Raw genomic sequence first — 26,216 nt, 5'->3', positions numbered from 1 at the left:
TGAATAAATGCCAAACGGATTTTGCTCACAAATAATGTGTCGCTATTCAGAGAGCGCTAGACAGACAGACAGAGAGAGAGAGATAGAGAGAACCCAAATAGACGATCTTGGCAATGATATATGGGCTATATGTATGCAGCATCTCTCCCTCCATCTGTTTATTCAAAATTATTAATTGAGAAAATGTGTAGAGCAGCCGCCTGTGTGTAAATACATACATATGTACTTGCGCATCTGATGGATATGAGGCATTTCACAACTCGAGAAAAAGAAAATCCAACGGAGAGACGACTACGACGGTGACTCAACGCAACTCAATTCAATCCGAGCTGCTGCGCTACATTACCTACTTTCAATATTTTGTGTTGACGCCAGCGAGAAATGTAGCCCACAAATAGCAGCCAATTGACAACAGTAAAACATGGCCAAATATGTACCAAGCCGGCACATGACGTAAGCCCCTCACGGTAGCAAAAACCAATGCATAAATAGGCAAAAACCATCCAACAAGAAGCGAAGAAGCTGAATCGCTATTACCCTGGGCTGAGGGTCTTTTATTGCCATATAGCAATGCATCAATAAGGGTTTATTAAATTATTGATACAAATTGAAAAATTCAGTTGACTGCTGTTGACTTCTGATAAAGAATATATATGATTTATGGGCTTAGAAATGATTCCTTCGCTGCGTTTCAAGCTTCTGACTGAAATTATAATACCCAGCAAGGGTTTAAATTATGCAAGTAACTTTCGGTTCGGTATTTGTTATTTAATTATAACAAAATATTAACTGGGGTAATATTTATATTATTATATATAAACTTAGAGTTGCATTTGTGTTTACGAGCTAAAAGCTAACTATCATCTTTAAAATTTGTAAATTATAATAATATGATTTAACAAGCTCAATTCAAAGTCTATCAATGTCGAGGCACTCCCTGTTACAGGGTATCAAAGGCTACACAGTCGACTGCAAAATTAACAGGCTGCGCATGATTTATTAGCAACAGACAGGGACGGACAGATGCGAAGTTACAACTTGAGTCCATGGCGTCGTCGCACCCACACAAAGAACCGTAAGAAAAGAAACAACGTAACGTAACGTGCAACGTAAAGAGTTTCATTCACAAATCGCGAGCAAATGAAATTATGATTAATTTATAAGAGATTTGCAGGCAATATTACCCTTTTTAACGTATATTCTAAGTATGCGTGAATATCGATCAATTAAGAAGCAAAAGAACGGCCAAATCTGTTGACCAAATTTGGCTTAAGGAGTGGCAACACAAACATATAAAGCACACATAACGGATATGGGGAATTGGCCAAGGCAAATTTAGTCATCTCTTTCTGCATGAATCAATCACAATATGCCCACCAACAAATGTGTTTTATTCACAATGAGCTTAGGCACACACACACACACACACATGTTAACTTAAACTTGTCAATCACTTCGAGTTCCGTTTTTGCACAGTGAGTGAGAGAGATCAATGCAAAAATGCTCTGCTCTGCTCTCCTCTCCTCTCCTCTCAGCACTCTATTTATCCGTTACTTTATTAATAGTCTCTTCTGCGTCGATCTAGCCCTGTCTCCCTCACGCTCATTCGGCTCCAATTGCACGTGTTGGGGCCTGCTGCAGTAACAATAGCAACAACAACAACACCACAAAAGTAGACGCCGACGGTGGATGGTGTTGTTGTTGGAATGGATTTTATTTTTGGGGTCTTGGTGCCTCTTCTTCGTCGGTTTTTATATTGCCTTTTTTTCTTTATGTCTTTCCGATTTTGGAGCTCGCCATGTGAAAGGAAATAATTACTTTATTTGTTGTTTTTGTGTGTATTGCGTACAGACGGGTTCAAAATAATAATATATGTACTTGCTTGAAGTTAATGAAGAAATATTTAAATATAAGATTTACTAGAAATTACCTAAATATGAAGTGAAAACTTAAAAAGTATATGAAGCCTGTTTTGAACTCCTTAAAATGTAGTATTGTTCGGGAGATATTATATAAAATATATTATTTTATAGCCACATTTGTTTACTTATTATAAATGTGTGAGCCAGATTGTTGTCTTTGGTTGATTTTTTTTGCCTCTTTTTTTTCTCTCTCTGTCTCTCTGTTGCCAGCTGGGCTGCATTTCAAACAATTTTGAAATGTTAAATTGTTTGCAAGCTTTTATTAGCTAATGCTGCTGCTTATATGCCTCTCGTTCTTCTTCTTCTTCGCCACCATATAAACAATAATTAACAGTAAATGAAAATGGGCAGGAAATGCGAGAGGCCGACGCCTCCGCCATTGCTTGTAGGTCAAGAAGAAGTGTTTGTTGGATGGGCAAAGGTAAGAACTAGCCGTATCCCCGCAGATGTTGATATTATTCTGGCCACTGTTGCAATGGTTTTTTTTTTATTATTATGGCAGCCAGGCGTTGGATATACCCAAACATAGCGGCACATAATGACGCATAATTGCCCCACAGACAGAAATCAGAAATATAGCCAATTGAGAAAGTGAGATCAGTGACAAATTACGGGGGCCATTTGAGCACAGCTTTAAGCGGTCACATCCGTTTTGCAGATACTACAAAAGCGGGACGAAGCGGGGCGGTTGAAGAACATTAGACAAATTTGCACATTTAATCAAAGGCAATTGTTTAATTGCTAAATTGCAGCAACTAAGTGGAGTACGGACAAGGAAATGAGAACGGGACATGTGCAAAAATAAATATATAGCAAGGGAAGAGACAGGCTCCTTAACGACCTACACACTATATGGATTTTTTGTGTAATGAGTCATTTTTGTGGTTTCTTCCCCCTATATATTTTACTACAATTTAATTTATTAGGTATCAAACTGTTGAGATCGGATTCATCTAGAAAATTTAAAATCCTCCATTCATTATCTGGCATGGCTCTCTATTTACATTTCTATCCCTAGAGGCAGGTGAGAGAGCGGGACAAATACAATCGCCAAGTGCGACTCTGGTTGAAGTTGTCATCGTTGTTGTTGTTGTTATTGTTATTGTTGTTGCTGCTGCACTGCACTTCCTACTAGGAAATTCTTCAGAATTATGTGCAGCAGCAAGAAAAACAACGTTGGCAAGTGTCATTTGAGACAGACACACACAGAGCGGCGCACAACAGCAGCTGCTCCCCATTGATGGTCTGGTGTCTTGTGTGTGTGTTGTGAAAGAGCGGATTTTATTTGAAATTCAAACTCTTTTTATGGTACCCAGTGATTAGAGGGTAGTTGGGGTGCCATAAAAGTGTCATTGGAAAGGAAATGGAAATATGGAGGGTAGGAATTATGCATCTGGCGATGGTAGTTAGCGATTTTATAGGAATTTTCAACAGTTTATAAATACGCTAGAGGTTTTTATTTTAAACAGAAATGAATTACAACCTGTTAGATACTTCTAAGAGTGGTATCAACTTGTCGACTTATAATTTGGCTTCTTTTCTGCTCTGAAATGCATTAAAAATCTTGAAATCGCATTCCAACATCTGTAGGGAAGCTATAAACTACTTTTGGGAAACGGGGTAGAGTCCTCACTGAGGACTAAGGAAATATTTTTCCCATTTTTCTCCAGGCCCCGCCCCGATAAAAAAGAAAAACTCCAGGATGAACTTTTGTGCTCGATTTGGTATTTGCCAAAAAGTGCCGGAAATTGCTGGCAACTGTCGGCGGTCGCCATAACGTCGGCTTTACATACACATGCATATATGTAGCTCTCCAATACCCCAAATCCCTTTCTATTTGGAAAATCAACCTGACTCACAAGCGCATTGGGCGAAAATTACATAATGGCTTGGACAAATGGGAGCAGCACACAATTTCCAATCGAAAATTGTGCCAAATTGCAACTGCAGAACGATAATGAGATAATGATTTATTTTTCTCCCATTTAGAGCAAATTTTTCAGATGTTTTTCCAACGACTTGGAAACTGGAATCAGCGGGAGGCTAATTTTGCTCAATTTTCGCTGCTATTCTCAACGGATGTCTGAGTGTGTGTGTGTGTTCGCCCAATTTTCTTTTCTCCGGCCGGGAAAATTCTTATTTTTTTTCGGGTTTTCTCGGCCCACCAACAGCGGCATTCTGTAGTTTTCCATTTTCATGGGTTTCCCTCAGGGGTTTTCCAGCTACCTGTGAATACCTGAGGCGTGGGAATTGCCGAATAAAGAGGAGGCAAAACGAGAGGATCGCAATTGCAGGACGTGTGAAAATGTGCGGAAGAGGAAAGGAAACGTCGTGGGCATGACAGGGACCCCTCGCCGACTTCCCAGATTTCCCGGAACGGCCTTGGCCAATGGGAAAAGCTGCACATTTTACTTTGCAGTCTGAACTCACCTTTTGCGGCAATCGAAGAAATCACAAACGTCGGCTCCGTATCCAATGGAAAATGATGAAGAATGTTGATGTTGGCAAAATTCGCAGCTTCAAATCTCCGGATGAATAAATTGTACACAAGCACGCACTTTATTTTCTTGTTTCACGGGCTGATTGATGCAAGTCGAGGATGAATTTTCGCACTTTTCGCGTTAACGTTTATTTTGTGTATTTTACTTTTTTTCGAACATTTATTTTGCACACAATTATTTATTAAATGCCGCACACAGTCACAGTCACAGACACCGACATCGACAAGTGTGTGTTGTTTACGTACGAGTGTGTGTGTGAGTAGAGCACGCCTCGCACACTATGACAAATATTCATTCACGGTGATCACGGTGAGTATATGAAGACGATCTGTGCTCTCACTCGCACATCCATGTCTGCTGTGCCACTGCTTCTTCTTCACCTTGTTGTTGTTGCTGGTGTTGCGGTTGTTGAAAAATCCAAGAGAAAAATAATACTATATGAAATGAATGCGACCACAAAGCAAAGACGCACAAAGTTATTAACACGAACGGAATACGAGTGTGCTGCTGCTTGTTTCAGTTATTACTGCTGCTGCTCTTGTTTTATATTTATTTAATTCCATATTCATATTTCGCCCATGATTTTCTACCTGTGTTTAGTTTGGACGGACACAAAAACAACACTCGAACGCACTCACGCACACACTCACACACGCACGCACCACGAAACGAGACGTAAAGGTAGAGTGGTAAATTGTGTGTGCAAGAAAAAAACGAAACGGAACGGAACCAACGGAACCCGTATATATGCACGCGTTTGGCCCGATTCAATGGCGATAAAACTGCACTTGCGCCGCTGTTCCCGTGATTTTCCCTCTAGAACGCTGCTTCTGAGTGGGTTTTGCGGTGGCTGCGAAGAAAATTGTTGCCGAATTTTCACAGCGTTTTTTTAGGACCACTCGCGTTGTTGTTTTTTTTTCAAATGGTTTTTTTTCGGGATGTTGCTGTGTTTTTCGATTGGTTTTATTTAGGACGTTGCCGTTGTCACGTTTTTTAGTTTTGGTCACTCTTAATTCCGACGCTGTTAATTAATTGTACACGTCTGTTAACACATTTTACACGTTTAAAGAGACATGGGGTCGAATTCATGTAAAAAGTAAAATGCATAACATAGCCGTTCTCGTCTGTCTCGGGTGCTGTCGGGTGGATATTAATTAACAGAATCCTTCTAGGGTGCTCTCGGGTGTCGGTCGCTTTTGTGTTGTCGAAAAAATATCAAAATTCCACCATATCAATAAATTTATTGTTGTATTTGGTGATTTTTGATTTTTGGTCACTCTGAATGCCGACGCTGTTATTTAACATTTTACACGCGTATTGCAAGCAGGTTTTTGCAGCAACCTTATTTTCTTCAATTCAAAATGGTTTTTAACTTGGATAGAAAAGGTGGAAACTGAAATAGTCACCAGATGTCAACTTTCAATCCCTAGTCTTTACTTGTGTTTTCAGAAGTTAAATTAAAGTTTAAGGAAAATATGAAAATAAAGTTGTCTGTTGACATTAAAAAATATTGTGGCCGGGAAAACAAAACGTTCAGAAAACAAATGCAAATGTTTAAAGTTGCCTAAACAAAACCGCAGAAGCACACAGAGGCAGGGTTTTGTCCATGAAATTGCGAGGCATTTACATTGCTTAATTATCAAAATTATCAATCTATTATCAAAATTCGATGACTAGGAATCGATGCAATATAAATTATATATATTTATGTTAAAAAACAATAAAGTAATTCCTGCTTTCATTTTAATCACCTATGTTATATTATATTTACAGTTTTACTATCTAACGATCATTTGTATGGCAGCTATGTGATATAGTGGCTTAGCGCCATCCTATTTTTAGTGTATTTGGTATATTTGGACGTTTTATATCTCTTTCAAAATTATGTAATTAATATATCTAAAGATTTTTTGACTTGATATCCCTTGTCATAGGCAATATTTTCCCGAAAATGCATAATTTTAAAATGCAATCCAAGTGAAAACGCCAAGTGTATACAATCGATACTATCGATAGCAACGCGATGAAAAGCTTTCTTGTAACCAAAAGAGTTGGCAGCACTGTTTTTTGTTTTCATCGGGTCGGACGCGCGTCGTTGGTGCTCTCTAAATAAATCTGATTATGAATTAAACCGTCACGAAACCATTGTCTAGTAGCAGTTAGTAACATTCTACAACAAAGCACGCGAACAGTGAAACCAAACAATCGAGATGGCAGAGCCAGCAGCAGCTGAACCGAAGACTTTTGCCAACGGAAGTGCGGGTGGCGCGGTGGGAATCGCCGAGTCCGCCAGTGCGGTGTTCGAGGAGAAGATGAAGCTCCAGCTGGAGGACGTCAACGAGGTGACGGCGGTGCCGCGCTACGGCCTGAAGCTAAAGTTCGATCATGTATGGCCCGAGCGGAGGATACAGAACGTCAGGGCCTCCTTGAAGCAAACGCTGCCCATGGTGCCGCTTGTGTGCAGGTGGGATACATATAAACATGCAGAAATAAAAGTTCCCTATCATGAACTCTACATCTCTTAACTGTAACTAAGTTTAGGTTCTCTGATTCATCTTATGAGTTATGAGGTAAAAGTTAAACTAGTTTAATTAAGTCAGCCAGAGGTACATTAGCTTCTGAGTATAGGTATTACTTGCTATTTGAACAAAATTCCTATAAAGATTAACCAGAGCAATAGTATAAACTCATTAAATATTACAGTCAGGTAAATTTTGATCTGATAAAACAGTAATTATTCTAATTAGAGTATACTCAAACAGCATTTTTTAGCCAATTAAAAAACACAACCACTTAGACGTATTATTAACTCAGACAGATGCTGGGGCAGGGACACTCTATACATAATTAATCAAGGCACAATAATGCGAAATCAATAACTGGGCCTAATAATACCCCAACAGGAATGACATCGAGCCCTTCTGCCTCTTACCTCTTTGTATATCTCTCGTGCGTGCCAAATATAGCGTCAGGTCCTGGCCAATACACACACGAGAAGATAGGCCCGGCTCATAAATTGAATTCTTTTGTGGTCTCCGTTGCCAACTAAATGACATTAAAAAGGACAGCGGTAGAGGCTCGAAGGACACTTACACGCCATGGATTATCCTAAGAGGAGAGTGGGCTGAGAGTGTCAGGTTCTCAGGGAAAGGTAACATTCTGTTGGTAATTAATTAGTAATTAAAAGAATACGGAATAGTACTTTCTTTTTAAAAGTTGTCAACAAACACCTTCTAGAGATAAGGTATATTTATGTAGCCAATAGTAAAATAGCTAGTTAACACTGAAATCCATTTTTTAAAGCCCAAGCAAACCATTCCCCTATACAAGTTGTAGTCTGTCATAACCGAACTTTATGCTAAATCGCTGTTTTGTGCCTCTACAAAAAATAATCCCGCACAGCTCGGCGCCACAATGTTTCTGTTCCTTGTCGGTAGCTCCACCATTCGCAGTCCTACTCCACCAATGTCTGCCCGCAATGGCGCCGTGTTGGGCGTTCTGTTTGCGTGTCCTGGGTACATTTTCGGAGCTCCAAAAGAAAAGGACCCACAGGCACACACATACATACACACGACTGATGTTAATTTTTTGTAGCTCCATTTTCCTTCATAGTTACTGATTGACATTGCTTTGACTGGCTTTTGAGTTGTACCCGCGTATTTAGCATAAAATCACAGCATTAACTGACCCAACAATAGACCCATATTTCAATTGATAAAAAGTGCTATGAACTTGTGACCCCAAACCATTGCTCCAATTTCACAAAATAAGTCACCCTTTGTTTGGCTTTTCAAAAGCACAAGATCAATAAATTAAAGGACTTAACCATGTCCAAACGATGACTAACTGAGGTAGGAATTTAGTGACGTGTATCGTTAACATTGTCCCACGCTTTGCTGATATTGACAGTAGATATATTAAATCAATTCAATTTATCAGCAACACCGCTTTATCAGTTTAAACATGTTTCTTTTGAACTCTATCGAACCTTTTAGATGATTTAAAAAATGTAAATAGTGGACTCAATATTTCTATAATCTCATATTAGTTTGATTGCCATGAAACTAGTTTTAATATAAAAAAGTCTTAATAGAATGACATACTAACCGTTTTAGATAGTGATTATAGGTCGTGAATCATTACTATATACCCCACTAATTCTTATCGAGAAGATTTTTTAATTTTCACTTATGATTTTTGTGACGTTGCACAATATTTATATTTACCCCTAAGTGTGATAAGAAGGCTACCTAGAATATAGTCATAAATTATTTTAGCTGTTACTACCGACATAAACATATACCAAAGCTGATAATAGCTTTATCACAGCATAAAATATGTCAAGTCATGGCGCTCATGGCAACTTTGTCTAACTTTATGTTTTTTATCAAGTTTGTTCATAACCATGGCATGATTTAACGTTGGTGGGTGTAAAAGTCCAACAAAAAATCGCAAAAATCATGCTCAATACTGACCTTACACAAGATTTTTTTTTTAGATTTTTACAAAGAAATATTTATTCTTTAGAACAGGTACATATGTTAAAAGCGAATGCTTGAGTAAGAGCTTATCGACAAATAATCTCCTATTCTTTTGATAAGTACAGTATCAAAGGTATATTCCTTGTCTCAGCTATATAAAGATAATAGATTATTTTATTTATCAAAAACTACCAATGTATTAATTAAACAGTCATTCAGAAAGCACTAGACATAGCGATGTGTTAAAAATTATTATATAATAATATAATTCATATTATATCAATATCACTTACTAAGACTTTCTCACCTTAAAATATATCTTAGTGACATATTTTGAAACTGTAATACTAATCTTATTAACCTCGTATAGAAATTAAATCCAAATGACTTTAAAAGAATTCATATGACATCTTATAATTTGGTTAGACATATATTTGAGTTCAAAAATACCCTAAAATGTAAAGGGTATATAAAAGTTTTTTGATATGATCTCAGATAAATCTTGATAGTTCCTTGTGACCTCTTCTTCTTCATCATAAAACATCGTATTGGGTCCTTATGACCTCAAAAAAATCTATATGGATTATCAACAATGCTCTTCTTAACATGCATCTTTGACCCAAAAACTAGATAGAATTCAGAAGGTAGAATATAAAACATATGTGTATGTACACACGTTCATATTTATGTCAGGAGGTCGATAAATCGGTCATTTCCCTTTTTTAAGCCGACATTGATCAGAGATTCTTTCTTGTTACACTGTAACCTCATGCTCGAGTTCAATGGACGACACTGTTTCAGCTATTTCCTCCTTCCTTATTGCCAGCCATTTTCACACAATTGGAGGAGTCCAAGCCAACAGCATCTAACCCCCGGGTATCAAGTTAAGAGACTGACATGTAACCACCATCCAGCTCCTACTTGGGAGCCACCTCCCCAGTGTCTGTCTGTCAAACATCAAATATTTTTGGCAAGCTCCCAAGGAGATGTGTACTCCCGACATATATGTATATATCTGTAGAACATCTTTAGCCTCTTTTCAGTGCATTTGAAAACAAATCTGCGAATAGCTCTGGACTTGCTGTGGAGTCCTAGCACATTTCATTTTCTTTTTTCGTCCTCTCACTCAACAAATAATAACACACATATGGATGTGTATGCCCAGCCAGGCAGAGCACTTTTCGTTATTGGGTTTCATGTACAAAACTGCAACTTTTGTGGAAAGATGAAAATCTTGTATATGTCGTTATAAAAAATGAATTCCCTTCAGGGAAAGTGTCTACTCTCTCTCTCTCTTTGGTTTTTTAGTTGTGCTTGGTTTTTAAATCGACAATGATTCAGTTCAGTTTGGTTTTCTTTTTGTTAGCAATACGTGACTTTAAATTGGATGTGCTATATGCAGGGATTTTATATTTTAAGAAAAAGATAATAGACATATTATGGGTTCTTTTAAATATAAAAATCATTTACAAATAATAAAAGCTTTGTCATAAACCTTGTTTGAATGACATCAAAAATATATTCGTACTTATCAAAGTTTTGTAGCACAGTAAAATGCCCCAAAATGTCACCCTACCGCAAACAAACTTTTCACCTGACTTTATACATATTTATATATATATATATATTACAGGTACACTAATACACATATATATAGAAGTAAATAGACGACGTCACCTAACTTCCTTTACACAAGTAATTTGTGGCCCCATCCTTTTCCTAACTTCTCCTTCTTCAGCACCTTCACTTGACCCACACTGACCCGGGTAAAGTTTCCTTTAACAATTTTACAGTTGGTGGGAAGCATAAAAGTTTGAGGAATTGCTTTTGGGAATAATTATTAGGGAGTGGCTAGAACAGAAAATATTATAGTTGACATAGGTTTTTTGAGACAGGAAAGTAACTTTGTTTTGGGTTGGTTAAGCAACTTCATTGTTCGCAATAAACCTCATAAAAATAACATAATAAAACCATAGACCTTAGAATAACAAGATGAGTAAAGTTCTCTAGGAAAATATTCTTATATCGAGTATAAAACAATAAATATTGTTTCTCTCCTTGAATCGACTGTCAGCTTACCCGTCAGCTTCTAAAAAATCAGTCGAGCGCACTCTGCTCTGGGGAGTTTCAACAATCCACTCAGTTTCAGTTGATAAATTCATTCAAATATAGTTTTGTCCGAATTTTGTGGATTTGAAGATAATCCAACTGCCCGCTGAGCGCCAATCCTCTGCACTCAGACGCGATTGAGTAAGAATGAACCGCCACGAGGGCGTCGTTTGCACCGGATGCGGAAAGGTGGAGTTCACGGGCAGATGCTACCGTTGCCTAACTTGCCGCAACCTGGCCATTTGTGCGGATTGCTATGAGATTGACTTCACCAACGCCGACCATCCCTTCGACCATCCGGTGAAGTGCGTCTACACGCAGTCGGACGTGGAGCTGTATTTTGGCGGGGAGTACATTAGCAGCGATCCGCCGCAGAGCTACCGCTGCCCGTACTGCAAGCAGTGGGGCTTCAATGAGTCCACCTTCCTGGAGCATATTTCGGCCCAGCATCCGGGCGCAAGTCCACTGCTGGTGTCCACAATGATCACGCTCTTTGAGCAGCAGCAGGCGGCCCGCCTTTTCCTGGAGGACGAGCAGCTGGCCTCCATTTCGGCGGCGGCCGTTTCGCGCAACGAGCAGATGCGCCGCTCAGTAGGCTCTCTCGATCTTTTCTTGGAACAGCTAAATCCAGATGGCAGTTACCTTCGAACCGGACAGTCGGTGGGTACTCAGGCGACCAGGGGCAACGAGGTGGCCAGAGAACGGGCCCATCGCCAGAGGCGTTCGGGTGGTGCAGCAGCAAACAGAGGCAGGCCGCCCAGTAATCCCTTCATAAGGGCATCTCTTCCGCCTCAGGCATCCGGAGCGAATCCCACCATTCCGCCCGCCATCACCATCAGTAGTCCCAACTCCAGTTCGCTTGGCTCCGAAACCTCCAACCGTCGCCAAGAGGTGATGGCGCCGCGCTATATAATCACAGAATCGGGACACTCACGGCTGAATTTCGTGGTGGCAGGACTGGAGGTGCCCACTACCCTGCGTGCCGCTGCCCAGCAGGTTGTTTCCACCTCGGCGCAACCTCCACCGGCAACAGCAAACCCGCCTCTTATTCCACATCCCACAATGTCCGAGATGATGCGCTTCTACGGCGGAACGCTATCAATGCCGCACGACATAATTCCCGCCGTCAGTCGATCCCATCGCTCCAGACAGAGAACCGTGCCCTGGCTGCAGCCCCCTGGCGCAGATCCCTCAACTGCCACAGCGGGAGCCGGGCGAGGCGTGAATGTTTATGGCCAAATTTCCCACTTGAACCAGTCCCCAAATGTGCAAAATAATAGTATTCAGATGGCTCCGAATTCGCGTCCGCGAGAGCCACGGCATCGGACCTCCAGGATGGCGCCGAATGTCCCTGGTATTGCAAGTGGCGGAGTAAGTCTGCAATCGCTAGGACCCGCCGTCCATTCCCGGGCTCTAGCTGTTCGCTCGGTGAACTTCAGTGACCAACGGGTGGAGGACAGCGAGGTGCTCAGCCTTAGTCTGATTGCCGCCGAGATGGCACGTCTCACCTTGGATGACAAGCCGGCAACGGATAGCAAGGAGAGCAACAAGGAACGCGAGCGCTTCCTTTGCCATCGCTTCCTGAATCCCAGCCAGACGCAATCGGCTGCCGAGCAGACTGCCTTCCTGGAGCAGCGTGCCGAGTTCGTCTCCCAGCTGATCGCCTCCGCCTTGTGTGACGAAGAGCTCCAGGTTTCTCAAGTTTCAGAGGTGAACCAGAAGCTACAGAAACGCTCGAACAGCGACAATGCAGGCGCCGGGGATGCCGAGAAGATCCCTCCGCTGTGATCGACGCTAACTGTTTTGTGTACATTTCTTATGTCCTTTTTTTTACGTTTAAATTATCTGTTTAAATTGGGAGATATTTGGTAGCCAGTAAATTGATGGCGTTTCTGATTCAGAAGGCGTAACATTTGAGTATAGATTTGAGAAAGATATCTTATCAGTATCTATCCATATTTGTTTTTCTCTTTGTTATGGTTCAATGCCTTGGCTTAGATTGCTGAAAGACGTCTACATTATAAAGGAAATAAATGTACAAAGAATAATTAGATGTTAAATTTAAACTTTGTAAACAATTTGCAACATCTTTAGATACATAAGTCTTAATATAGATTTCTCCAGGCTTTTAAAGCATTTCCGTGTAGTTGACAATGTCTGGTCCCATCCCCCTTCCAAAACATGACTGTTTTGCACTTAACTTTGGCAACTGAGACACTCGCTGACCTTCAAAGAGGCCCCATCATCACCCCAGTGGAGGGAATAGGAAACGTTAAGCCAAGTCAGACGACCTCACCAAATAGTCTTTGTGCGTGTACGGAAAACTAGGGGTGCTTGACATGACATCATCGGGGTCAGGCCCAAAGGGGCGGGCAATTGGATGGCAGGGAAATGGAAAAACATTAGCCACTAAAATCTGATTTTTCATTCCCTTGCTCTCTCTCTCTTTTTGTATCTTTATTGCGACAGATATGCGGCCTACTACTGGAAAGTGTCGCGTGAAGGTCGCCGGGTGTACATGGATTACTACTACATGGAGAACGGCAAGCAGATCTATGGAGTACCCATTGGTGGAATTGGTGGTGGAACCATTGGCCGGGGCTATGCCGGTGAATTCTGTCGCTTCCAGATGCGTCCCGGCATCTACGAGTACAATGTCGTTCAGGCCAATCAGTTTATTGTGACCATTAAGGACCACAAAGGATGCACCATCTTTCAGAGTCTGCTCTCCAAGTGCAGGTGAGTCAATCTTTATTGTCTGTCTCTTAACATCCCTTTCATTACAATACATTTGTATAATCTATTAAATTAAAGATTTAGCTTCGTGTTGTTTGCATGTCTTTAAATCACATTTTAAATTTATTACGCAACCTAACACCCATTCTCCTTATTTGTGAGTAGCTTGACGATGGCTATGATTTAAGTTTTATTTGTCAATTTTATATTTTGATGATGAGGAATGAGTTGAAATATTTGCCGTATGGATCAACGAACTCTTAGCTTATCGCGTGCAGATTATTCGGGCCATTTAACTCTTGGTTCATTTTAGTTTATGTCATACTTGATGGCTGTCTCATTAGCTGGAAATAATAGGGGCAGTTTGGGATTGGATATGTTGAATGTATTATAAGAGTCTAAATATAGCAGATATCTTTAAAAGACTAATGCTAAGATCAGCAAACCGGAGAATAAATTTTAGTATATAACTAACTTTAGGAAATAATCTGCGGCTTCATCGTAGTCTCTGTGCTGTACATAAATCTATTTTGTAAATACTTCCTGAAGACACTTGACACACTTTTCTCAATAACTTCCTAACAAATCCCATTTTTGGGTTTAATTTTCCACCTGTACCTCACCCATTTGTAATAAACCGTACCTGTACTTCACCTTATGAAATGTGATCGTTTAATACTCCATAAAACACTTTGTAAACTAACAATCCGAAATCCCTCTCCAAGACAGAGCGATTCCAAGAGCACTAAAAAAAACTTAAATCAAAAACAGATCATATTTTTCAAAAATTCAATATATTTTCTCTCATTTTCGATGCACACATCAATTGAATTATTAAACACGCAACTCTTAACGACAAAACACCCGATACCACTTGGATATGTTTGCATACGAACCACCACCGATTCCGATTCGGGGTTAATTTTGGGTTATGTGACGCCACGACGATCGTTTGGTATGGTATGGTCTTTCTTTGGCTTTGTTGGGCTTGCACTTTGGTTCCGATTTGGTTTTGCTTTCTTGCTTTGCGACACCTGCAATCACACACCACACCCATCACAGCAGGGGCAGCAGCAACGGCAGCGATCCGGATGGATCCGATGGTGAGAAAACTAAATGTCAACTGCCCAATTGCAGCAGTCGCTCCAAGCAGCCGCTGAATGCCTGGCACTCCAATATCGAGGATGCGCGTTGCAGCTACACGGGACTCTATCCGCGCTCCTGGACCGAGTATGATCTCTCCCACTATGGGGTGCGTCTGACCTGTCGTCAAGTATCTCCCGTCATTCCGCACGAGTATCGGGAGTCTAGTTTGCCCTGCGCCGTTTTCGTCTGGAGCGTGGAGAATGTGGGGGATCAGGAGCGGAAGGTGTCCATTACGTTTACCTTTAAGAACGGAACCGGAAACAAAAAACAGGATGCCGAAGGCGGAGCCGAGTCTCAGCTAATCAGCGAGGGGAATGCGAAGGGTGTTGCCATTAGGCAAAAGATTGCCGACATGCCCTGCAGCTATAACCTAGCATGTCGCGTCCTTCCCGAGATCAGCATTAGTCGTTGTCCCCAGTTCGATCCAGCCGGCAATGGAGAGCAGCTGTGGGCCCAGCTCAAGGAGCACGGACAGCTCAGCGAGCAACCCACCACAGAGACCCTGAAGAGTAAGCTTATTCTGCTTTTAATACAATATATTAAGAACTTTTCTAATTAACTTTTTGTTGCTTTTCAGCCAAAGACATTGGTGTGGCTGTTTGCGCTCAGGTGGCCCTAAAGCCAAAGGCCTCGCACGAGCTGGAGTTTGTGCTGGCCTGGGACATGCCCAAGATTCAGTTCCCCCGAAAGATGCAGACACACACTCGCTACTACACCAAGTACTTTGATGACAGCGGCGAGTCTGGCCCAAAGATCTGTGACCATGCCCTCAAGAACTATGCCAGTTGGGAGCGTTTAATAGATGCCTGGCAGCGACCCATTCTCAACGATGAGTGCGTCTTAACTATAGCTAATTATAAATGAGTAAATCTTAATCTAAGTCTTATTGCAGGACCCTGCCTGACTGGTACAAATGCGCCATTTTCAACCAATTGTATTTTATTTCGGATGGTGGCACCATCTGGCTAAAGTGCGACTCTTCGCTGGGCAAGGAGTTGGCCTATGATGATCCCAGGCTGGCCTATGGCAGATTTGGATATCTAGAGGGCCATGAGTATCGTATGTACAACACCTACGATGTCCATTTTTATGCTTCGCCGGCGCTGGCCCATCTCTGGCCCAATTTGCAAGTCAGTTTGCAGTATGACTTTAAGGATGCCATAGCCGCAGAGCTAAGTGACACCCGGAAGATGCTGTACGATGGCAAAGTGATGCCGCGAAAGGTTAAGAACTGTGTACCCCACGATCTGGGTGATCCCGATGAGGGTGAGGTCTTACATAAGCCAGTCTGCCTAGAATTTCTAAATAAAAACTTATTTTTACATTGCAGAACCCTTTACACTCATCAACTGCTATAATATTCATGATGTTAACGATTGGAAGGATCTCAACACAAAGTTCGTTTTGCAAGTCTACCGTGACTACTATGTCCTCAATGAACTGGCCCAGGCCCAGGCGGATAATGCCAGCAAGTTCAGCTCCATCGAATTTATAGACAAGGAGAGCTTGTATGAGATGTACACCCAGGACAACAAGCGCAAGAACTCAGCGGATGAGAAGCAGCGTAAGTATAGGCTCTGCTTATAAGAATTTCATTTTAAACCAACTTCTCGTGGTTTTGTTTTTTAGAAAACCGTAAATCTGCATCCATGTACATCAACGAAACCAATGGTAAGGTCTACCTAATGGACGCCATGGGCTATTTGAAAGCCATGTACGGTCCCTGCAAGGCCATCATGGAGCGAACCATTGAGTACGACAAAGACAACGACGGCCTGATAGAGAACACTAAGATGCCGGATCAGACCTACGACTCGTGGGTTATGGACGGTCCCAGTGCATATTGCTCGGGTCTCTGGCTAGCCGCTCTGCAGGCCATGTCGGCCATGGCCACCATACTCGATCAGCCGAACGATTGCCTGCGGTATCAGGATATTCTCGAGAAGGGCAAGCGATCGATGGAGGAGAAGCTCTGGAATGGCAGCTACTATCGCTTCGATCTGTCGCACGGCCATCGGGACACCATTATGGCGGATCAGTTGTGCGGTCATTGGTATCTAAAGTCCTGTGGCTTTGATTATGAGATCTACCCGAAGGAGAATGTGCGAACGGCTCTCAAGAGGATCTACGACAACAATGTCATGGGCTTTCACGATGGAAATATCGGGGCGGCCAATGGCTTCATTGCCAACTCCAGTGAGCCCACCAAACCTGGCCATGTGGACGGCAGCAACATCCAAGCCGAGGAGGTGTGGCCAGGTGTGGTGTATGCCCTGGCAGCCACCATGATACAGGAGGGAATGTTCGAGGAGGCCTTTCAGACGGCCGGCGGAATGTACAAGACCATTTCCGAGCGCATCGGCATGAATTTTGAGACCCCAGAAGCGTTGTATGGGGAGAAACGCTATCGTTCCATCGGTTATATGCGACCATTAAGCATCTGGTCGATGCAGGTGGCGTTGGAGAGGCGGCGCTCTCAGCGCGACTAAGTCGAAAGTACAATCAATCTAATCCAAAGTCTATTCATTGTGTGCTATACATGCAACCAAAGATATTTCTAAGTCAGCACAAAGATGTTTTTAGCTTTTAGTTTAGTGTCCCTCTGTCGAGATGGAAAGAGTATTCGAGCTTATTGGAATGGAGGTGCGAGTGTTGGAGTTGAGGTTTATGTTTTGATAGCTTTATATTTACGTTCTCCAAGTCTTCGCTGCCTTCAAAGTCAGTCACAAATCAAACAGCTTTTTCTCTGTTGAAGTACAACTACGCAATGGTATTCGAAACGGAGCACAATTCGTATTTAAATGTTAGCTAAGCAAAATATTTAAATCAATTATATATATTTAAATTAATTATTTATGTCTAATAAATGTATTCCAATGTGTGTAAGCAGTTGCTTTATGTAATAAATGTGACCAAAGAGTCGAAAAATCATGATCAAAATCCTTCATGAGGAACTTTTCAGTTTCATTTTTAGGCATACATTTTATTTAATGCAAACGCTTAAATATAAAATCAACATATTGAGTCATTGACTCTTCCAGAAGCGATCTCTCTATCTCATGGAACAGAAACAAATTCGGGATCTCTGCCATGGCTTACCCAATGCTTTAGGAACTTATCATACTCCCTTCTGCTGCGACAGATAATCACAAGAGAGGAGGGTCGACAGCCGTGGGATTTCAGCTCCTCTATTCGTTTCTTGGTGGTTTTCAGGCTATGGCACAAAATACGAGGCACTTGGGCCACCTCGAATCTTGTAAATTTAGCCTCATCGAGTAGATAATCGATGACCTCCTTGATCTAAGGGACACAGTCAAGATTTGTGATTTAATTTTATATTGAATGTTCATACACTCACCTTTGTCACTCGCACGGTATGCACCTGCGGATGCCTGTCCATAATCCCCTTGGCCTCGCTCACTGTAAAGCCTAGCCGATGCGCCACATACTCCACCACGGAGGAGAATTCGCCCAGCACCTGCAGCTCGTCCAGGGTTAGCTTCAGCGAACGCTGTAATATGGGCTCCGGACAGCGCACCATCCACGGCATAATCTTATCTTTCTTTGCCCGCTTTGCGCGCTCCAGTCGCAACTGGACAGCCTTGGGAGTGTAGCGAAAGGCCCAAAGGTCCTTTAGGATATTAATAGGCGAGACATTGTAGTCAATCATGTGATGGAGGTTCTTCTCGAACATTTCGTAAGGCATCTCTAGTATAAAGAGTCGCTTCGAGAGGTATTTGGCAACGAGATCGGGGCTGACCTCCAGCTTCTCACTGATGTAGTATACGCGGTTCCTCTGCGGCATCGCGCTCCTCTCCGAGTTGAGGGCGCTGACCAGCTTCCGGAGTCGTGGCACTGTGAGGCGCAGGAAAGGCACAAAGTGGTTGATATCCGTAATATCCATTGACTTGAGCAGCTGCAACTTTAGCTCCAAACGTTCTGCAAGGGCATTAGTTTATTGGCCGAAAATATACATATACCCAATAATGATAACACTCACTGCTGTCCTGGCCTATTACCCAGGGATATTCAACCAAGCTGCGTCTGTTAACCCCTTCCACCTGCAGCGTATCCAATGTCAAGGCCAGCGCGCGTCCACGGTAGTTGCGATGCACCACATCGTCGGTCATGATCCGCTGCAGCTCTGTGTCCGAGAAGCGGAAGCGTTCACGCAGCAATTCGACGAGAACACTGGCCTTGGTGCCCTTCTCCAGCTCTGGCCGATACGGCACATACTCATTGTCCGTCTCACTGCCAGCGGGCGCCGTTGTCGCATTTGTGGTTTCTGCCGCGGCGGTCAGCAGAGATTTCCTCGGAACGGCATGGCCTTCGAACTGCGAAAAGAGCGAGCGCCTGATGCAGAGACGCGATCCAGCGTTTGCGTTCAACGGTCTATTCAACTGGAAAGCCGACTCCAAGCTGCGTACAAGACATCGCAGCATTTCAAGCGGTTAAAACATTAATTTATTATTTCTTATAAAACAACTTTTGCGTCAATTGAACCGGCGCAGTGATGGCGCTGCCAACTTGTTGCACTCGGTAATCAGCTGACTGGTGCAGACATCTGAAAGCTAACATGTAGGACACTTAACTGCTTTCAAAAAAAGCTGTTAGAAAATTTTTAATTTGTAAAAATTCTCATATATATTATATATGTTAGGAAAATTTTAAATTATTAAAAATAATAACTTTTGTTTAATATTACAAGAATTTGAATATTGATTATGATTTAAATAATATCTAGACAAATTTTTCAAAACACATGCCTTTGAGGAGTCACATTTTCCACTTCAACTCAAACAGTTTTCAATATTTAAAATTGAAATTATTATTAAAATTACCCCAAACTTCCATTCTTTATAAATAAATGTCCACCAATCTCTCTTTAACGTTGACTTTATTTTTCAAAAATACTTTGCTCCCATTGGTAAACGGAACATTTAAGGTAAACTTTTGTAAACTTTTTCTATCACATGCACCGAGAAAAGATCCTATGGCTCCTCGACATTGATGTCCTTGGTCACACGACCAACCCAGTAAACGAAGCTGCTCTGGACCACGGAGGCCATGAACTTGACGTTGCCCTTGTAACCTGCTGGCGGCACCCACTCGAAAGTGACCTGGGTCACGGGACTATCCTGATTGATCTTCCGATGGGTAAGGGTGTCATCCGATCCTGAGCAGGACAGTGTCTGCGTGTGGGCAGCATCCACCACTTGGAACTTGCCGACGACGCGATTCTGGCCATCGCGAGCTTGGATAATGAAGCCCTTGAATTCATCACCGCCCAGTGTCAACTTCAGTTTCTCGTTCGACCGGACATGAGCCGGTCCGGACAAGCTGTACGGGGGCTTGATCGTCTGCAGCTTGGCGCCGTGCTGGGGCGTCAGATCCGCGCAGGCAGTCTTGGGGGCACCGTCCGAGTAGGCGTGGACACTGATGGCCAGGCAAACGGCAACTACCAGAAAACGGAACATTTCTGCTGAAAAATTAAGACATTTATTTATTAATATTAATTAATAAGGATTCCTACAAGAAGTTCAGTTTACTAATAGTTTTTCACCTGTAATTAGTTTATTATAATTTAATTAACAACAACGATTAACAGATTTCAGGCTACAAAAAATGGAATTATAATAAGAGATAGGAGAACATTTATTCAATAATATTTTAAGAAGCATTTGAAAGCATTTTATATTTCTATTTATTATTCAAGAATTCTATTTGTTCTTGAATTATCGTAATCACAATTTATCAATGCGATAAGATCATTGAAATTATGGCGTGTAAATCTTGAAAGCTTTTCCTCAACCTTTTTTGTGTGATTTTTTTTTAATTGATATTACTAGTTTTCCATAAATTAATTAATTAGCATTTGCAGTGAAGTGAGACGAATTCGCTGGCCTTGACTTGCTCGGCTGTGTTAAAGTTTTTTCTTTCTTAATAAATTAACGTTAACGTAGGTAGTTACACTTTGAAAACCAGCTCCCAATTATGCAGTTTGTCAACGCCAGCTTAATTATACATACAATGTGTTCAATATCTATGGCAGTACATAGCAGTTTCTGTTTGCATCTCAAGAGATTTAAGATTAGGCCTTAATTTTTTTACCTTCAAGGTCAGCAGCTACCTAAAGATGACTTTAAAAGGCAAAATTAAAATGTTTAAATTAGCGCCAGCTAAATCAACATTTCAATCACGACTGGCTCATAAATCTTCTGGTTCTTCGAAATAAAATAAAAACCCATCACAAATAAACAGACTTTTTGCAATTATAAAATGACCAAGTTGCATATTGATTAAATACAATTTTTTCCAAAATCATCAAACTGGTTTTTGGCCATGAACGAAAACCGTATAAAGCCCAAACGAGTTTTCAGTATGCTTTCCTAGAAGAGTTGACTTATTATTATTATTTGTTTTTATATTGTCATTACCCATTCGATTAGGATCGAATGTAATGATGTGTGTGACAATTAAACCAAAAAACGTGCACTACAAAGAGGGCTAAGTACTTCCTCAATCGCACTTCAGGTTCAAGGTGGATGGGGGTTCAGTACCGATCGGATTCGGATTGATCATCGACCCCCTCCAGGTTTTTTTGTCGCAGGCGCCGCGAAGAGACCTTGTTCAAGCCTCAAGACAAGCCTCGCGTTGTCTTGCAATATGCTAAAGTTCAGACGTTTGACAGGCCGGCTGTCTGAGCCAAGTCTCGCTTGATTATTTTTTATTTTTATTTTTATTTTGTCTCTTTTATCTGTGTATTTATGGGCCTGTGTACAACCGGTTGGCAGACTTTTTAGATATAATCTCAATAGTTTTTAAATCTCTTTGTGTATTTCTGTGTATGTCATTACGCCAAGCTGTAGGCCTCAATTAGCCTGCTTTTGTAATGGCATGGAAAATATTATTATTATCAAGTCGATGAGTACGAGTTGCTGAAGCTTGAAGTTCTATTCAAAAGAGGTTTTGCTAATGTCTTGAAAGACTTTAAAAAAATAGTTAACAGTTAATTAACTTTAAAACATAGATATGAAATGGTAAAGGTTCTTTAAATATGGCACATAGGAATATAAACAAGTTTTTTGAAGAAGTTCCAAAAAAGACTTTACAATCGAGGGACACCTTTTACTTTCAACTACCCGAGGATTCTACCACTATTGTTTTTTTTAATAAAAATTATATACCTTCTTTTTAAAAACAGACACCAACAGCACAAAGGAAAAACTTAAAATGAGTTGAAAATTCTGGTGCAGCTTCCTATTTATACCAGCCATGGATCTAAAGTTAAAATTTAGCTTTGCAAAGTAAACTTGATGAGAAAAAGATCGTTCGAAATCCGAACCTGAGCTTTAGCTTTGAGCCCGGCGAGTTGGCCAATAGCAAAGCTGTGAAAGCTCAGCTTACAAATTAAAAGATACAACTTTTCAGTTATAAAAAAAGAGATTTTGTTGAACAGTGACTAAGTGTTTACTTCGAACTAGATTCGAAATGGCATGTCAATTAGCAATTGGTATTTACTTAATAAATTAAGTTGCTTGAAAATTATAAATTGCTAATAAAAGTCAGCTCTTCAATGAAAGAAATGGGTTACAACTATTCCTTCTCACAAATAAGCATATAAAATATATCGGTGCTACTGCATTTTATTAAACGAACTAAAAGGAAATGGTATTAGAAAATCATATCCTATTCTTAAAAATGTATCTGAAGTGCAATGCTATATTTACGGACTCAATTTAAAATTATTTGAAAAGCTAAGTCATCAACGATTTCCCGTATGTCTTAAATTTTTTTTTAACCGTGGGATATTTACTACACATTTAAAAACACTTGTTACGGTCGAACTTAACTCTCTAATATAAATTTCGAAATAAAAATGTACACTGTTAAAGTTTCACAGAAATCAAACTGCTCTGAAAATTTATCGGAAAGGCGTCTATAAAATATTTCTTACCGTTTCTTAGCATACTTTTGAATGCCATTTTAATAAATTTTAATTCTCAAAGAGATTTCTTTGTCATCCCTGGTTAGCATGACTTTCAAAACTTTCTATCATGTCAAATAATACTTTGGGTCTGACAAGTGGCATTCATTTGAGAAAATGGGAGCAGAGCAATCAGCCTTGTTGGTCTGTACTCAGACAGGAAGGCCTGAAAAATTCCTAGAACTGACCAATGCGGAACAGTTCTTTCGCTTGTATTTTGATAAGATGCCCAAGCCGAAGACAGGCCCGGTTACTGAAGCTCTTCTCCACTTGGTGAATAATCTTCCTGTCACAAAGGATAGTAAGTTATCCAGCATATGACCATAAAGGTTTCATATTAATCAACATTCATCAGGAAACATTGACAACGCAGAACAAGATTTGCATTTAATCCCAGATGAAGACGAGGATATGGGGTTAAGCGATGGTGGGGATAGCGGCATCCACTCGGACTTTACCTCTTCCACAGAGTGAGGCCACTGCAAAAACGCTTAATTGTCCGCCCCAGAGATACCATTCGTTCGACAAAACAATAAATAAAATAATTTAACATTTATGATTTTATGTACACGAAACTATTGCAATATTTGTTTTGGTGCTACTTAAAGTTTACCTTCTTCAGACGAAGGGATTTGATGGGTCTAACGATGCTTCTTCGCTCCTCGCGATGTCTTTTCAGCTCAGCTTCTCGTTTTTTGGCATGGAACTGTGATTTCTTTTGCTTGTTCACCTCGAATGTCATCTGACGATTGCCAAGCGACCGTCCCACATTGGTCACCTGCCCCTCCAGCTGGGACATTACGCGTACGCGATCCTGAAGGCTAGCCTGCTTGATCCGCTGCTGCATCGCACTGCCGCTTTGGTGCTTGTCCAATGCCGTCATGGTGAAGCGGTTGATTGCACCATTTGTTGCAGGAGGAACCCTACTGTGTCCATTGGCCAAAGGTCTTGTCCCGCTTCCAGTAGTCTCTTCATCTTGATTATTGTCTCCATTCTCTTCCATGTCCTCGTCTTCTTCTTCATCGCGAGTTCGTTTTACCTGCTTGTAAGCCTGCTTCATTTCCTTTACGTACTCCCTTCTGTCGTCATCGTCGGAGGAGGCATCGTCACCGCTATCATCGCTCTTCTCGCCGTCGCTCTTTTCGAAACCAAACAGATCCTCATCATTGTCGCTTTCCTCTCTCGGTTGGGCCTCATCGGCGTGCAGTTCGGCCACGCGAGCCACCTCCACACGCTTCTTCAGCTCCTTGGCCTTGGATTTATCGAGACGATTGAGAACTGGAGCCAGGAGACGATACTCCTCAGCCTCTTTATTGACTGCAAAGTCGGCGTTCTCGAACATGGCCTTGAAACGCGTATCCTCGAGCAGATTGGGAACATTGCGTTGCTTGGCACTGTTGGAGGGATTGGCTTGTTCATCCATGATTTTGAGAGCCAATTCCTTGTTGACTTTGGGTAGCTTGGATTCAATTTGAAGTCGCGACTTGCGCTCACTTTCGATCTCCTGTCGGATCTTATCCTTGCGGAAACGATCGAAGGCGAAGGGTTCCACAACGGCCTTGGCTTTGTTGTATAACCGAGCGTCCATGAAGTAACCGTGCATGTAACCCTTAAGCAGATTGGTGCCAACGAGATGCTCCATTCCCAGTTCTGCAAGTTCCTTAGCCGTCACGAATTGGTAGTCATCGTAGACATTCTCCACCACCTCAGACTCGATCTCCTCGGTGAGATTATCAAGGAACGAACACCAGCGCGGTGCAGGGCCCATGGCTGGCACGTAGTAAGTCAACATCTTTACATCCTCCTGGGCCAAGAAGAACATACCCGTGTCTGGGATGGTACAGAAATCGTTGAAAGACGATGTGGACTCAACGTAGGCGATCTGCTTCCCCGTCTGCTCATCCCACAGCTTCAATGTGGCTTCGTCCAAGCTGTAGACGGCATTCTGGGAAGGATTGAAGGCGAGTCGCTTGATGGGCAGTCGATTGAGATGATTCTTCACCAGAAGCGGCTGCTTGGCACGGATGTCGTAGATCAAAACATGACCTGAAGCCGTTCCCACGCCCATATGCAAACCATTACGGCATTTCAGAGCGGTCACTGATGGAAACTCTTTGACGCCTGGTAGCTTCATGGCAACATCTAGCGTGGCGCAGCGTTGCTTAGTTCGCGGATCCCATGCTTCCACGGTGCCCTCCTTAGTGCCGGCCAGCAAAAGATGATGCTCTGGGTTCACTTCACAGGCATTTAGACAGCTGGCGTCCGTCTCGAATGGTTGAAGGAACTGTCCCCTCTCCAAATTAAGCCGGTAAATGTCCTGAAAGTTAAATAGCTTAGTATTTGGTTGAAATAAAATGGTTATAGTCTAGCCATACCCTGCCCACGCCCACAATGAACATGTCGCAACTGGGCTTGTGGTACTTCATGTCGCGCCCGAAGCGCGGTATTCTCAATCTGTAGTGGCGACCATGGGCGGCGTGTATTTCCACGTAGCGATCACACTGCAGAAAGACCATCTTGCTGTAGTCATCGCTTATCACCTCGAACGTGGTCACCTCGGAGTCAAAACAGCGCTCAAACTTGATGGACAGATTGGAAACCTCGAAGCACTTGACGCGCGGCTTGTACGTGCCCGTTGCCAGGATGTACTGATGGTCGGGGCTCATGCGGATGCTAGTGCACACGCCGGGCATATCAAAGTCCTGAATGAGCTCGATCTGGCGCCGCGAGTCCACCTTTTTCTTCAGCTGCGACCGCTTTCGTCTGTCGGTGAGCCACTGGAAATGAATCTTGGTTAAAGAGCTATAAAGGAGGACTCTGGCGGCTGCTACTCACATCCGGCACCGACTTGCCGGCGCTCAGGTTGTAGATCTTCACATCGTTGACTTCGTTAACAAACATGTTGGCCGCAATAAGTTAAATTTACAGCATAAACAAAAACGAAACGCGCACGTGCGCCTAGAGTGAAAATGACTGGTCACATTGTTTCACAGCTGTTTCTTAACAACGACAGTGGTGGCGCCTTGGACGTTTTATACCGGTAGTTTACCAGCTAAAATACCCATAATATGGCTAGAGCTAACTATATTAATATATTTCTTATCTATTGCAACAATTAATAATTTATATTATCCGCTAAAAAAATTTAATAATTGCTTGTAATATAAACGTTTACAACATTTTTTTATTGCATTTCAGAAGTTCTTGAAACTTTGAACTCCATATCCAATAATTAGCACCATACACATTTGCGTTCGGCCATGTCTTGAAAATTATAGAACATTTTTATTCACCTTCGCAAATATGAAATATAAGCTACTGTGAAGAACCTTAT

At 41.8% G+C, this 26,216-nt stretch overlaps 7 protein-coding genes across 10 annotated transcripts in view; 3 read left to right on the top strand and 4 right to left on the bottom strand.

Annotated features, from left to right (window-relative positions):
- The window catches only part of S (EGF receptor activation regulator Star), a 30,350-nt gene extending 25,857 nt beyond the window's left edge, over positions 1 to 4,493 (bottom strand). Inside the window, 1 exon segment of the mRNA XM_020954830.2 lies at positions 4,353 to 4,493. The gene's annotated coding sequence lies outside the window, so the exon portion shown is untranslated.
- Positions 4,494 to 6,357: 1,864 nt separating this feature from the next.
- On the top strand, positions 6,358 to 17,826 carry LOC110185604 (non-lysosomal glucosylceramidase). Of its 3 annotated transcripts, none has more exons than XM_020954548.2 (7): positions 6,358 to 6,887; positions 13,483 to 13,752; positions 14,887 to 15,404; positions 15,473 to 15,728; positions 15,788 to 16,161; positions 16,226 to 16,459; positions 16,525 to 17,826. In XM_020954548.2, exons 1-7 carry the CDS (start codon positions 6,634 to 6,636, stop codon positions 17,382 to 17,384), a joined length of 2,766 nt encoding a protein of 921 aa, XP_020810207.2. In that variant the 5' UTR covers positions 6,358 to 6,633; the 3' UTR covers positions 17,385 to 17,826. The 3 variants fall into 3 exon arrangements, with proteins under 3 accessions (XP_020810207.2, XP_086688343.1, XP_020810206.2); XM_086832217.1 differs by having other exon boundaries at positions 6,473 to 6,887; positions 14,890 to 15,404; XM_020954547.2 differs by having other exon boundaries at positions 6,473 to 6,887; positions 14,812 to 15,404.
- Positions 10,977 to 12,971, top strand: LOC147643696 (uncharacterized). The gene has a single exon (XM_086832218.1). The coding sequence runs from the start codon at positions 11,161 to 11,163 to the stop codon at positions 12,799 to 12,801; it is 1,641 nt and encodes a 546-aa protein (XP_086688344.1). The 5' UTR covers positions 10,977 to 11,160; the 3' UTR covers positions 12,802 to 12,971.
- A 24-nt stretch (positions 17,827 to 17,850) lies between the features above and the next one.
- On the bottom strand, positions 17,851 to 19,779 carry mTTF (mitochondrial transcription termination factor). The gene is made up of 3 exons (XM_020954550.2): positions 18,896 to 19,779; positions 18,254 to 18,834; positions 17,851 to 18,195 (listed from the first exon to the last, which is right to left on the bottom strand). The coding sequence occupies exons 1-3, from the start codon at positions 19,335 to 19,337 to the stop codon at positions 17,953 to 17,955; spliced, it is 1,266 nt and encodes a 421-aa protein (XP_020810209.2). The 5' UTR covers positions 19,338 to 19,779; the 3' UTR covers positions 17,851 to 17,952.
- l(2)34Fc (reeler domain-containing lethal (2) 34Fc) lies at positions 19,774 to 22,135 on the bottom strand. 2 transcript variants are annotated; one of them, XM_020955040.2, is made up of 2 exons: positions 22,083 to 22,135; positions 19,774 to 20,377 (listed from the first exon to the last, which is right to left on the bottom strand). In XM_020955040.2, the coding sequence occupies exon 2, from the start codon at positions 20,370 to 20,372 to the stop codon at positions 19,887 to 19,889; it is 486 nt and encodes a 161-aa protein (XP_020810699.2). In that variant the 5' UTR covers positions 20,373 to 20,377; positions 22,083 to 22,135; the 3' UTR covers positions 19,774 to 19,886. The 2 variants fall into 2 exon arrangements, with proteins under 2 accessions (XP_020810699.2, XP_020810700.2); XM_020955041.2 differs by having other exon boundaries at positions 19,774 to 20,374.
- Positions 22,136 to 22,877: 742 nt separating this feature from the next.
- LOC110186007 (uncharacterized) lies at positions 22,878 to 23,457 on the top strand. The gene is made up of 2 exons (XM_020955042.2): positions 22,878 to 23,183; positions 23,238 to 23,457. The coding sequence occupies exons 1-2, from the start codon at positions 23,000 to 23,002 to the stop codon at positions 23,354 to 23,356; spliced, it is 303 nt and encodes a 100-aa protein (XP_020810701.1). The 5' UTR covers positions 22,878 to 22,999; the 3' UTR covers positions 23,357 to 23,457.
- On the bottom strand, positions 23,425 to 25,940 carry l(2)34Fd (nucleolar protein 10 lethal (2) 34Fd). Its single transcript, XM_020955039.2, has 3 exons — positions 25,718 to 25,940; positions 25,258 to 25,659; positions 23,425 to 25,199 (listed from the first exon to the last, which is right to left on the bottom strand). The coding sequence occupies exons 1-3, from the start codon at positions 25,781 to 25,783 to the stop codon at positions 23,481 to 23,483; spliced, it is 2,187 nt and encodes a 728-aa protein (XP_020810698.2). The 5' UTR covers positions 25,784 to 25,940; the 3' UTR covers positions 23,425 to 23,480.
- Positions 25,941 to 26,216: the final 276 nt, after the last annotated feature.

The sequence above is a fragment of the Drosophila serrata genome, unplaced genomic scaffold, assembly GCF_035046125.1.
Source record: "Drosophila serrata isolate PLE 108 unplaced genomic scaffold, ASM3504612v1 contig_245, whole genome shotgun sequence".
In the NCBI taxonomy this organism is placed as follows: Eukaryota; Metazoa; Arthropoda; class Insecta; order Diptera; family Drosophilidae; genus Drosophila; species Drosophila serrata.
The sequence above is the reverse complement of the archived record's forward strand: the minus strand, read 5'-3'. Positions and strand labels throughout refer to the sequence as shown.